Source organism: Xiphophorus maculatus, chromosome 23 (genome assembly GCF_002775205.1).
Source record: "Xiphophorus maculatus strain JP 163 A chromosome 23, X_maculatus-5.0-male, whole genome shotgun sequence".
Lineage (NCBI taxonomy): Eukaryota > Metazoa > Chordata > Actinopteri > Cyprinodontiformes > Poeciliidae > Xiphophorus > Xiphophorus maculatus.
This window is the reverse complement of record NC_036465.1, coordinates 30,175,136-30,187,172: the sequence shown is the minus strand read 5'-3', so window position 1 is coordinate 30,187,172 and position 12,037 is coordinate 30,175,136. Positions and strand designations below refer to the sequence as shown.

At 42.9% G+C, this 12,037-nt stretch overlaps 1 protein-coding gene across 2 annotated transcripts in view; it reads right to left on the bottom strand.

The window, feature by feature from the left end:
- Positions 1-12,037, bottom strand: part of uvssa (UV stimulated scaffold protein A) — a 34,725-nt gene that overhangs the window by 6,231 nt on the left and 16,457 nt on the right. The window contains exons 9-13 of one of the 2 annotated variants that reach the window (XM_023328950.1): positions 8,556-8,667; positions 3,067-3,271; positions 2,818-2,940; positions 2,039-2,222; positions 1,843-1,954 (exon numbers count right to left, since the gene is read on the bottom strand). In XM_023328950.1, the coding sequence (XP_023184718.1) occupies positions 1,843-1,954; positions 2,039-2,222; positions 2,818-2,940; positions 3,067-3,271; positions 8,556-8,667 (736 nt within the window). Of the gene's footprint in view, positions 1-1,842; positions 1,955-2,038; positions 2,223-2,817; positions 2,944-3,066; positions 3,272-8,555; positions 8,668-12,037 lie in introns of both variants that reach the window. The other variant, XM_023328949.1, reaches the window with a different exon arrangement.

The window sequence follows — 12,037 nt, the reverse complement described above, 5'->3', positions numbered from 1 at the left end:
TGTTTGGAACCATTTTCCACAGCAGAGAGAAATAAGAACAGAAATAAACGCTGCTTTTATGCTTTGTGTTGCATAATTGAGGTACAGTTTCATTACTTGGTATTATGCAGCGCTGCCAACTCTCACTTTACTGGAGTGAGACTTGAGCTTTTCTTCTATTTATCTAACAGCTCAACATAGTGCAACAGCTTTAACATCAGTGGAGTTTTATACACAGCGTTGCTTTCCACAACATTAAATTTAAGTATTAACCATCTAAGTAGATTACACACATTACTCTGTCTGAAACCAACAGTGTTGCTTCAGCTTCAGCATTCAGTCTTCTTGAAATGGTGATATAAGGAACCAAGCAAAACTATTGATTCTTTATTTTCTGTGCAAACATTTACTGGATCTTTCAGCGACCTTAAATATGCACAGAACAAACCTGGAGTTTGATTTCCTGTCTTATGAGACCAGCAGCTTTCAGACCTGGTAAAAACACACAGGCCTGACCATGACTCTTCTTCTGCAAATGAAGTTAATCTGGGAACTGAGTCAAACATGACAGAGCTTTGCTTTGATTCTGAGCAGATGGTGTGTTGATCACACTATGAATGCTGGGGTGTGTGTGTGTGTGTGTGTGGGTGTGTGTGTTCTGTATAAATTTGTGACCAAGGGAGCAGAGGCCAATGGTCCATCAGTTTCTGTCAGGCCACAGCCCCCTACTGTGAGATTGATTTGTGTTGGGGTGTGTGTGTGTGTGTGTCGGCGTGTGTAGGTTTATGTGCGAGATTGACTCACTGATCGATAGTGTAGTTGGTAACAAAAGATGCTATTTCACAACTCACTGGACTGCGTGGCATTGCCAAACACACACACACACACACACACACACACACGTGCACCCCCACCCATACACAGAGCTGGCAGTTAATAAGACACTGCAGGACACTGCAGGAAGTGTGTGTCTGAGCTCTCTCTCTCTCTCTTACACAGACACACACACTACAACTCTAAACAGCAAAAAGTGGTAACATGCTGCTAAATATTAAATATGGGTAAAATGTGGAGAAAACGTGATGAAGCCTCATCTGTTCAACTGAGACAGAAAGACAAACGCCTCACTATCTCCAGCTGATGTTGTTTCAGAGAATGGATCATGGTTGAAAAGAAGTTTCCAACACTGAACTCTTTGTAAAAAGATCAAAATATGACCTTTTATTTCCCTTTAAGCTGTGCCACTTTTCTAAAGCTATGTTGAGCGTGTGGACTACAGGAACAACCTGCTAAAACTCCTCAGCCAATGAGAAACTGCTTCATGTGATATTGACTTTAGCTTGGTGCTGTGTATTGGACTGGATGAGTGAAGTGTGAGGGAGGAATGTACAAAACCAAAACAGCTTGGGACCTCTTCCTGGTTTGCTGGTCACACACTGCTGTGGGACGTGCTTCTCATTCTACTACAAGCATTAGTCAAATGTTGGTCACTACGGTTGTGTTGGCCACATCAACACCAGAGCCACGCTGAGGTCAGGTGTGTGGCGGTGGTCTCTGGTAAACGATGCAGTGGGGGTCAGGATGGAGTCTGGCCCTTAGAGGGGAGATATGTGGTTGCCATTGGTTACAGAATCTCATCAGGACTTTGTCCTGCACTCATTCTTAGAAAAAAGTGAAGAGAATTTTAGTAAGAAGTGGGTAAAAGAAACCCTCTGTAAATCCTGAAAAGGTTCTGTGAAGGTTTAGGAAAGTCAGACAGAATCAGAAGGTGAGCAGGAACCTTCATCTTTGGAGGTTCTTTGCTGAAATAAACAATCCCATCGATGTCAAATTCTGGATTCTGTTTAGTTCATCTCCTCTCACCAGGCTGCTGCTCTCTCTTCCTCCGTTCCTCCTGCTCCTCCCTCTGCCGGTCCTCCTCTCTGCAGGGCCGTCCCTCCTGGTCGCGGGGGACGATCAGGCCGTGGAAAGGGCACTGAGGGCGAACAGCAGCAGTTCAGGATGGTCGCAGAGCGCTTTATGAAACTGAACCGGAGCTGAAACCAGTCAGGTTTGGTACCTTAACGCGGTCCTGCCGCTGACACAGCGTGCCGTTGCCCAGCGGGGCTCTGCAGGAATGGCTGACGGGCACAAAGTTCCCCGGGAAGGAGATGTATCTGCTCTTACTCTGAGCCAACAGGTCCTGGTTCTCCACCTCCTCCTCCACCTCTGCAGGAACCCAGAACTGGTGCTGAGAGGCTGATCTGCCACAGGAAACAACACACAGGTTTTACAGCATTAGATGCTCAAATGAGTAGGGAGAAATGAAACACTTAGAAAAATAACCAAAATCAAGTGTGGACATCTGAAAAGTCTGTTTGGACGGCATTATCTGTTGGTTGTACAAAGTATCAGAAGTTCATGCTTTGCAGCCTGTTAGACTGAGTTTCAGTGCAGTAGAATGAAGAAAATGTGGATTTACTACAACTGATATCATCATCACTAAACTAAATGGTAAACTAAATGGTCACGATTTTCTAATTGCACCTGAAAACATCAGATTTTACATTGTAAAATAAAATCTCTAATTTACAGTAAAATACAAACAGTTGTGGTTGTCAGGAGTTTACTGTATAAGTACAGTAAAATTTCATTTTTCTAATAGCTCACATGTTGGAGTTTGCAGTTGAAGTAGAAAAAGTTCAGGTGGTGTGAACACTACTGCATGGGGTGCAGTCATGTGGACGGCTGCTTCCAAAACTACTCATGTCCACTTGTGGAAATGTGTGTGTGTGTGTGTGCGTGTGTGTGTGTGTGTGTGTGTGTGTGTGTGTGTGTGTGTGTGTGTGTGTGTATTACTTGAGAATCTTGCCGGCGTTGGGCTGCTCCTGGCCCCAGTAGTACAGATCCAAACCGAAAGGAACAACTGGAGCTTCAGCAGCGTTCTGCTGAGATGGATCAGGGCCAGTAGTGCTGCTGCTGCTGCTAAAGACAAGATGCATGGATTAGAGTTTAACCACAATTTGTAGCTTCAACAGTGGAGATGAAACAAGTGAGAAGAATGAAGGGAAATGTCTATAGAAGGAGAGTCAGGGGGAAAGTCACCACCTGGATTCTGGAAGGGGGATCTGCTGTCTGAGGACACGCAGTGTGGCTGCAGCAGAAGTTGGGTCCTGCTCGTCCTCTAGGAGCCTCCTCATCCTCCTGGAGGAGGAAGATGAGCTGGATGGAAGTGGAGGAGCTGGAGGTCTTCTGACTGGGGGAGCTTTGGGTGCAAATGCTGCAGCTGAGGTGGAAGGAGCGGGATCCAGACCTAAACAAAGGGTATGTGGTTCAGCATTACATCAGTTTCTCTTAGCGAGTTATGCAGAATTACGTGAAAAGTGCACAAGTGCCCAAAAAAACTCTTAAAAAAAGTATGGCTTTCCAGTCATGTGTTAAGACATTGTGAGGAAACACAATCCTGAGGGACTGGGATACTCTATACAGTTGGGAATGTTTTTCTGGTCTCTCAGTCAGGAACTTAAAAATCCAGAGACAGGAAGCAGATCTTCCTCTATTAGGCCTCTCCCATATTTAATCTGAAGTCTCAAAATCAGCTCTCACTGACGTAGTCGTGTGATGAACATTGCATCATCTTATTGGCAGGGAGGCGTCCTCCCCTTCTCCATACCAGCCCTGGCCCTTGTACAAAGCTCTATGTGATGTGTTGTGTGATTGGTCAGACGTTTGTAGGTGTGTTTTGTGCAGAAATGTCCTCAGACAGAAATGTTGATATTTCGCTTCAACTGGTTCGTTTTCACTATCCAGTTTTTGAGAAGCATTTGCAGACATAGTAAGGAAATACACAGAAAGTGTTGTACTGTGTAACACATCCTCTGATCAGGACCTGGTTCATCGGAGACGGGTTATTGTTTTCTAGATGAGGTGGAAGCTTATGGTCAAAAGTTAATGCACATTTCACCTGCTAAAATCACAGCACCTTCTAGTGGCCTGGCATGACAACTACAGCTGACTTAAGGTGGTCTCGTGGTGATCTCATCTAAACGTGGAACTTTTCCCCAATCAACATCCGAAAATATGGGCATTGTGTGTGTGTGTGTGTGTGTGTGTGTGTGTGTGTGTGTGTGTGTGTGTGTGTGTGTGTGTGTGTGTGTGTGTCTCTGGCTGTCTGTCCTGTTACAGACCTACAGTATATGTTACAGTCTTGTGACCAATTAGCAAAACCCAAGATACATGTTCATAATGTCCCAATGTATTCATAATCAGGATGAAAGTTGCAAAATAGCGTAGTGTTTGTCACAGGACATGGTTTATTTTGACACAGTTTACACTAGAAAGTTATAGCAAACACAGCATATATGTCAATGGTTAAGAGACTATTATCCCCACCTCACTTGTCCTTAACCCCCTACCCCATTCTCTCGCTGACAGAGGGTAAAATACACACTCAATCTGCTCCTTTTAGAGCGCCGAATGGCACGGCTTTGACTGGATGTTGTGGATGTTAAGACGCACAGATCAATGTAGGAAATGTGTATTGTATGTGTGTGTGGGTATGTGTGTTTGCAAGAAGGTTGTTGAAGAAAAAAGTGTGGAAAACAGGGGAGTGGGGAGCGGTGTTACCACAGCTCAAGAAAAAGCTGGTGGAAAAGCAGAAAGAAGTATTGATCTTCCAGGGTTAAGCAGGGCCTGTAATTAAAATGTTAATTTGAGAAAGAGAGCTAGTGTCCTGACAGCAGAGGGAGGGATAAGAGACCTGATAACCAGAAAGACAGAACAGAAAGGAAGGTAGAGACAGAGAGAGAGAGAGAGAGAGAGAAAGAGACTAAGGATAAGAAGGAGGAATACTGAGACAAGAATGAAATTTGCAAATATACTTACTTATAAAGTAATAAAGACAGAGATGAAAGCAGTCAACACACTGATATGATAAGAAGCAGAATTGCTGCTGTAGGTTTCTGAAACTGTAAGCTGCTGCAGAGTCACGGAAAACAAAACAGAACAGCACTTCAGTAATAATGTGGTAACAAGCATGTGGTGCCAAAGGGGGAATTATTACAGAGGTAGCCTCAGATTTGGGCTTTTTTGATTCTCATCTGGGTTTCCTCAAAGCCTCATTTTTGGACCAAGGTCAGACTGTAGCCTTACAGCCTCTCCTTCCATGTCCATGCAACACACAACTTCATATTTCAACAACAAAGGCACAGTCCATAACAATCATAGAGTCTGCAATATGACAGTGGAAGGGTTAGGAATACCTTTATCGGTTTAGTCCCAAAACTCTAAAGGAAAAGAAAAGCACTGCTACTGACACAGAAACCTAAAGGGTAAAACACACCAACAGCGTCTGATGTGTGTCAAAGAACACGCCCGTATCGTTTTCTATCAAACCCCCACCAGCTGCCAAGAGCACAACGTCCAGCTTTGCTTTTTGGCTCGACTCTTTCGGCACCGAAACTGAATGCAGCAGAAACCAAAACACTGCAGCCAAAGCCCCAAACCGTCTGTCCATCTCCCACTTCATCCCACCATCACAGCTAGATATTGAAATTCCTTTGCATAAGGCAGAGACTGATCCCCAAACCAATGGGGTCACCCCACCTTTTTTCTGGTGAGATCCATGGCCTCAGACTTTAGAGACCAGCATGGTTGGTCTGAAGTCAAACAGTCGTAATGAGGTCATGTGGTTGCCGGTTGCTTGTTTTCGCACTAACCCTGCATGGTCCACAAGATCCACCGAGCTGAGAGGTCCAACTGTATGCACTTCCTCATGGCCTCTGACCATTCCTCCTCAAAACTGTCTCTCCTGTTCTCTGGCTGAAAAATCTAATTATAGAAGTTAAGTAGTTGAGGCTATTTTCTGCATAAACAAACACACCCATACATTTTTGACCGATCACACAATAGTTTCCCATGCAAATAGTCGGGATCTTCACCCGGGTGGCTGTGACAAGATTTTCGTCACGTAACTGTGACAATGAGAACCGATTCTGACATATCGGCCCAATCATGAGGGCCTTTTACAGGACGTTTTCCACTCCAGTGCATGCTGGAGGTCAGGACCTGAAGATGCCAACAGAAACACATTATCTGCAAAAGGAAAGATGATAAACAGATATTCTCTCCTCTCTGTGACTACTACTATTATTATTATTATTATTATTATTATTATTAAGTTTGTTTGATAGAGACAGACACACAAGGACATAGACAAACTGAGCAAAACAGCAGTCCCATGTTTGCGTCATAGTGCAATAGCAACGGCTAATTCGCAGCACTTGTCCATAGATGGGCTTTTAAAAAGTACCTCTTAAAAACTGAAGTGATAATCATTTCAAATAGCACAACATAATGTTGACAACATTTACAAACAAACAGTGAAACATAAAACATTAAAAATAGACACATTTCTGTTTTTGATATAACCAGAGTTTTGTTTGTTTCGTGAACATACTAAAACTGGTTACGGACTTTAAATCAACAGGAAGTGAGTTCCAAACTGCAGATCCTCTCACGGACAGAGCACTTTGAGCAAAAGTGGTTCTTCGAAAGGGGACCTTTCACTACACCCTGACATCCTGCCCACCAACTCCACAATCAGGACTCATGACGATAGGACAGTTCCACATTAACTAGGTTAAGTTTCCATATTGGTGTCTTCACTGGTACCAGTAGAAACAAAAATACAACAGGTGGCTACAGGTTTTTCAAAATGCTGGTCGTGGCCAACAGCAGCAAGATGGAACCATAAACAAAACTGACTGGGTTTTTTATGTATGTTAATACGTTTTCAAAGCAATGGACTTATGAGCTACACAAATAACTGTATTTTGTCCTGGATAAAGAAGTCTAATGAACAAACAATATTTTTTATTTAAAAAAAACTGACAAAAGCAAAACTGATGATGGACCTAAAAGATTTTTCATAACTACATATAATGAATAAAATACAGGCAACAACAGAAAGGACCATTCCTTGTTATTCAAGCAAGACAGCAGTAGGATGGCATGTGAGAGAGAGTGTGAGAGTGGGTGGTACAATCTAGGTGCAGGGCTAATAGGGGCTCATTAAAGAGGTTGCATTGTTAATTTGGTATGGCCCCTCTAGATCATTACCTAACCCTACTAATCACCCCGACACAGACACATAGACACAGCTGCTTTGGGCCCAGCAGATACAATCTAATTACTCTGGCTTCTAATTGATTAGTAATGGAAGGAGGAGGAAGTAGAGAGGGGCGGGATCGCAGGTAAAGTAAAGCCTCGACCTGAAAGGAATGATTCGCTGAGAAGGAGAGGAGTTTTTGCCATAGGTCGAAGGTCATCTGCCCCAGGCCAAAATAACATGGCTGACCCAGCAATAACTGTAATACTGTGCCATAAACACAGACATATATATAAAAAGAAGCCTCACAATTGAAAACACACAAGTTTCCATACAACCCATGTGAATGATGGTTCAATATGGATGACACTGCAGCACCACAGTGGCTTTGGTGTTTCCTGCTGCCTGGAGCTTCTACCTCCTTTCTAAGAGAAATAGTAAAGACACTCCAACATCACCTCATACTTAGAAAACAGCATGTTGTTCTAGCGCTGACATAGCAATTACATAAACACGCACTTGGTCATTGACCTGAACACGTGACCTCTTACCCAGTGTGTTGCCTGGAGGCTGAACATGCTCCATACAGACCAGGTCGCTGTGAAGGTGTATTCTATGTATCAGTATTGTTCCGATAAACCTGGGCCAATATTAATAGCCGATACTTACGTCCATCTTGTTGCCGTTTGTTTCTGGAGGGGGATGGGAAGACGTTGGTCATGTATTATCTATTTGGTCATGTTACAGTGATATTGATGCAGCAAAGGATTGTGGGGTGCTAAACTGAAGCAGAGGTGGTCATTTTTTTATTCAGGTGTCAAAAGGGTAGTGAAATAGACATAAAATGTAAAATCTGTCAGTTACAGGCCATAACAGCAATATTAATAATGGATGCTGATATCAGCCCAAATTTTCACATCAGTGCATCTGTAAAATAAAGGTTTAGAAAGTCTCTTTTAGAGCTATTCTTGTTCTGCTGTCTAACCTCAGTTCTTTTGGTCATTTGTATGTCTGCTGGTCTCATATGTTGGAGGGAAACAAAACATCAAAAATATCAAATCTTTGTCTTGATTGTACCTTGACTGACTATGGATGAACACTGGCCTTTAACTCTGGCATGTTATGTGATGTGCATTGTCCCTCTTGATATTTATAAACAACAACAATATTCAAAAAGTGATGAAAATATTAAAACATAGAATGAGGTTTCTGGCTAGAAGAAATCATCCTTTATTTGTATGGTTAATTGTGATTATGAGGCCAAAGAGCAGCTTTGTTCCTGGTTTTCAGACACTTGTGCTGAAACTCACTTAAACTCTTTACCTGCTGTCTGTCAGCTGCCTCTTTGAAGCCCGACTGAGTGTTTGTTTACCAAGCGTGTGAAGATCTGAGCAGATTAAGGCAGCTTCAGATCTCCTTCTGTAGCTGCCGCTCAGTGTTTATGCACGTGTGTGTAGATCAGTGTGTGTGTTTGTACTGGTAAACTGACCGTACTCTGCTCGGAGATGCTCAGGAATGTGTGGCTCGTATCCTTCTTTCTCTGGAACCTCTTCAAACTCGTCATTGTCATCGTCCTCCTCTCCGTCTGAGGTAGCCTTCATCTGAGGAAGAAAAGGAAACACGTAGCGGTTTTTAACCTTAGAAAGACAAAAAAATAAAAAATCGCTGCCATACAAAAGGAAAGCTGTGTAGTGTACATCAATGTAACAATGCCCACATATTAGTAACTTTGCTTCTTATCACTCACTTTGCCAGGTACAGTATACCATGTTTCAGAGAACTAAAGTGGTAATGCAAGAATTATGAATATTTAATATGAAGTCTAGATCAGGAAACTCAAACTCTGAACTAGAGGTAAGATATCCATATTCATATTACTGATCTGTTACTGATAGTAGCATATGTTTTATACATATTTATACCTGTATATGTTTAGCTTTTACCATTTATCTCTTTTCTTTAATCCACACAGGGTCAGAATATACATCCACTGATCCCTCAGCAGGATACAGATACACAGCATTCTATTTGCAGCCTTCAACAAGCTTCAGGCTGAATATTGGAGCTCTCTTCTTAGTAGAACTGGACCAATCCTTATTGTACAATAGTCAATAAGGGGATTCTAGAGCAGTCCCCCAAAACAGAAGCAGTGTTATTTATCAGTTTGTAGGGGTGCACTGATAAATCAACCCCGATTTTCCTTCATCTTGGGAGATCTTATCTACCTCTGCAAAGGTCTGAAAATCAGCCACTGCCATCATTTGCTCTGCCATGAGACAGACAGACAGACAGACAGACAGACAGACAGACAGACAGACAGACAGACAGACAGACAGACAGACAGACAGACAGACAGACAGACAGACCACCCACCAGGTTACGCATGTTGTTAACAAGAGTTATTCCACTGTAGCCAAATTAGTGACTCTTTTCCTATATTTAGCAACTTTACAAAAAAATTGGTATTGACCAAATCAGACCCTTAATGTCAGACTTTTTAAATATTGGTCAGACAACTACAGTTGGTGCATCCTTATCAGAAGACATTCAAAAAAGTTGATATTAATGTTAAAATAAATCCAATGTCCGATTTGTATTTGAGATGTTGGACTGTAAGCTCAGTCTTTATTGGTAGAGTGCTGGTTGTGTAAAGATGGAGGGTTTCCTCCTTCATAAAGCATGGAGCGCTGTAATGAAGGAGAGCAGTTTCAACCCGTTTCCAGCAGATCAATCCACCTCGGCCACCCTTAAAGCTCTCCAACTGACAATAAACTCTGTTACTGTAAGTGTGAGTTTTTATGGTAATGAAAAACAACACTGTGTGTCATTGATTTATTCTTCTTTAAACAGCCTCTGGCTTCAGACAGACCCGGTGGTCGTTTCAGGAAGTTTTGGCACAGTGAGAAAAATGCTCCAACTTTTACTTCTAAATACTCATAGCATGAAAAAAAGGAATAGAAATCCATTCTAAGCAGATGACACAGAGAAGGCTGAACAGAAACAGGACGTGTGATGTCTTTGTGTTAGAGGGGAGAGAACGGGGGGCGGGGGGGGGGGTAATGATGTCTGAATATGTGTGTGAGTGTGTGTTTGATGATCAGCCATCAGTGGGGAGCTAAATTTACGGTTTTTAATTTCCTGGTGAGGTTGTTAGCCGATGGTTGGGCTACAATGCAGAACACAACACTCCTGTACAGAGAGGGTCATTTCCATTACACAAATGTGCATGTGTGTGTGTGTGTGGGTTTGGAGAGGGGGGAGGGGGGTGGCTGCTGAGGATGGACACACATCACACACACACACACTCCAGCTCAGCAGCATCATAATCATGGTGATTAGCGTTATGAGGAGCAGTAAAACCTAACGTTAAACTAACATCTTATTCCCACAGGCTCCTTTATCATTCACTCATTTCATTTGCGTGAGCATGTGCATGTAGGCGTGTGTGTGTGTGTGTGTCGGGTTGTGTGTGTGTGTGTTACAAGGCTGCTGCGTTTCTGCAGATAAAGACCATTAACATGTTTGAATTAGTTTACAAATGATGAGTTTGTGAATGATGACTAAAAACACCCTCCCCCACCACACTCACACATACACACCCCCACATGCCCACATGCCCACCCCCACGTCCCCACACCCACACCCACACCCACACCCACACACACACACACACGGACAGAGTCCGCTAACCATGTCACCAGCCTGGATGGGCAGCTCTCGAGGCGGCATGCAGAGAACAATTAAAACCGTTTATATTACAACACTTGCTGTTCAGTTAACAAGCAACTAAACAATTAAAGGCTAATTAGGACTCATTAACGCTCCCACAACACACACACTGAGGGAGGTCTATGAGTCAGAGATATTATGACATGTGAAGTGTGCACACACACACCCCTACACACCTTGTGTAAATCTCTGCCAACTCTGTACTTGATGTTCAGTTGTTCACTCATTTGGTAGGCTTGTCTGTAATCATCATTTGAGAATAAACATCATATATGATCTATAACAATCTGCAGCAATCAAACTAGAACTGGAGGAAACTGCAGCTGATTACAGCCACTCCAGTTTATAGAAAACTGCTGAAGTAGCCCTTTACCTGAGAGTCCCTTTACCTGGTTTCCTTTCTGGGTTGTCCTGGTTTTTTGTCTTAAAAGTTACTAGATAGAGCAACGAAGTTGCTAAGTTGGCAACAGTGGGATGAGAATAGTTAACCTCAGATGCTGATGTGACCTTTGGGGTCAGTCCTCTCTCACAAAATAGCAAAAGGGGACAGCAGCAGACCACTGCAGAGAGAGATAATATCTATTTCTATGGAAATAGATCATATGGGCTGATCTGCTAAAGGAAACCAGGACCGATTTCCATCCTCAGTGGACCGTAAACAGATGCCCTATAGACACATTCTCTCATCAAAGCTCAGGATCTGTTCAGCTCATCCAGAGTCGTCTGTATTGGAGCCCCTTTCTCTAGTTCATCTTTTCTTATAGATAGGCTGAAGCCTTTTTATGCGTCATTTTGCAATTATTTCTGATGCTGCGTCACATAAAATCCCCTCCCCAACATTCACTGACGCTTGTGCACAAGGGTGTAGGTGCGTTTGCACGGCGCCGCATGTTGAGCTCCAATTGTCTGTTTGGCATTTTTCCTCAATAACTTTCAAAGTTTTTCCAGTTTCAGATTGAACGACATGGGCAGCTCAAAGAAGCAAACTCCATTTCTGCTGACTCAAACAACATCCATACAAATGATTCTTTTATTTCTGGGGGGGGAAAATCTGTTTAAGTGAATGAAAGTGAGGTTTGAGATACTGTGCCTCCGTCTTATTTATTCTCCTACAGAAAGAGCAGACAAAGCTGTTAAACAACGTGTAACATTTTAAACACCAGAGCAAACTTTCTCCATTACTCCATGCCTCTGCACCAATTATTCATCCTCAGAGAGCAATGGATTCACTTCCAGCACACG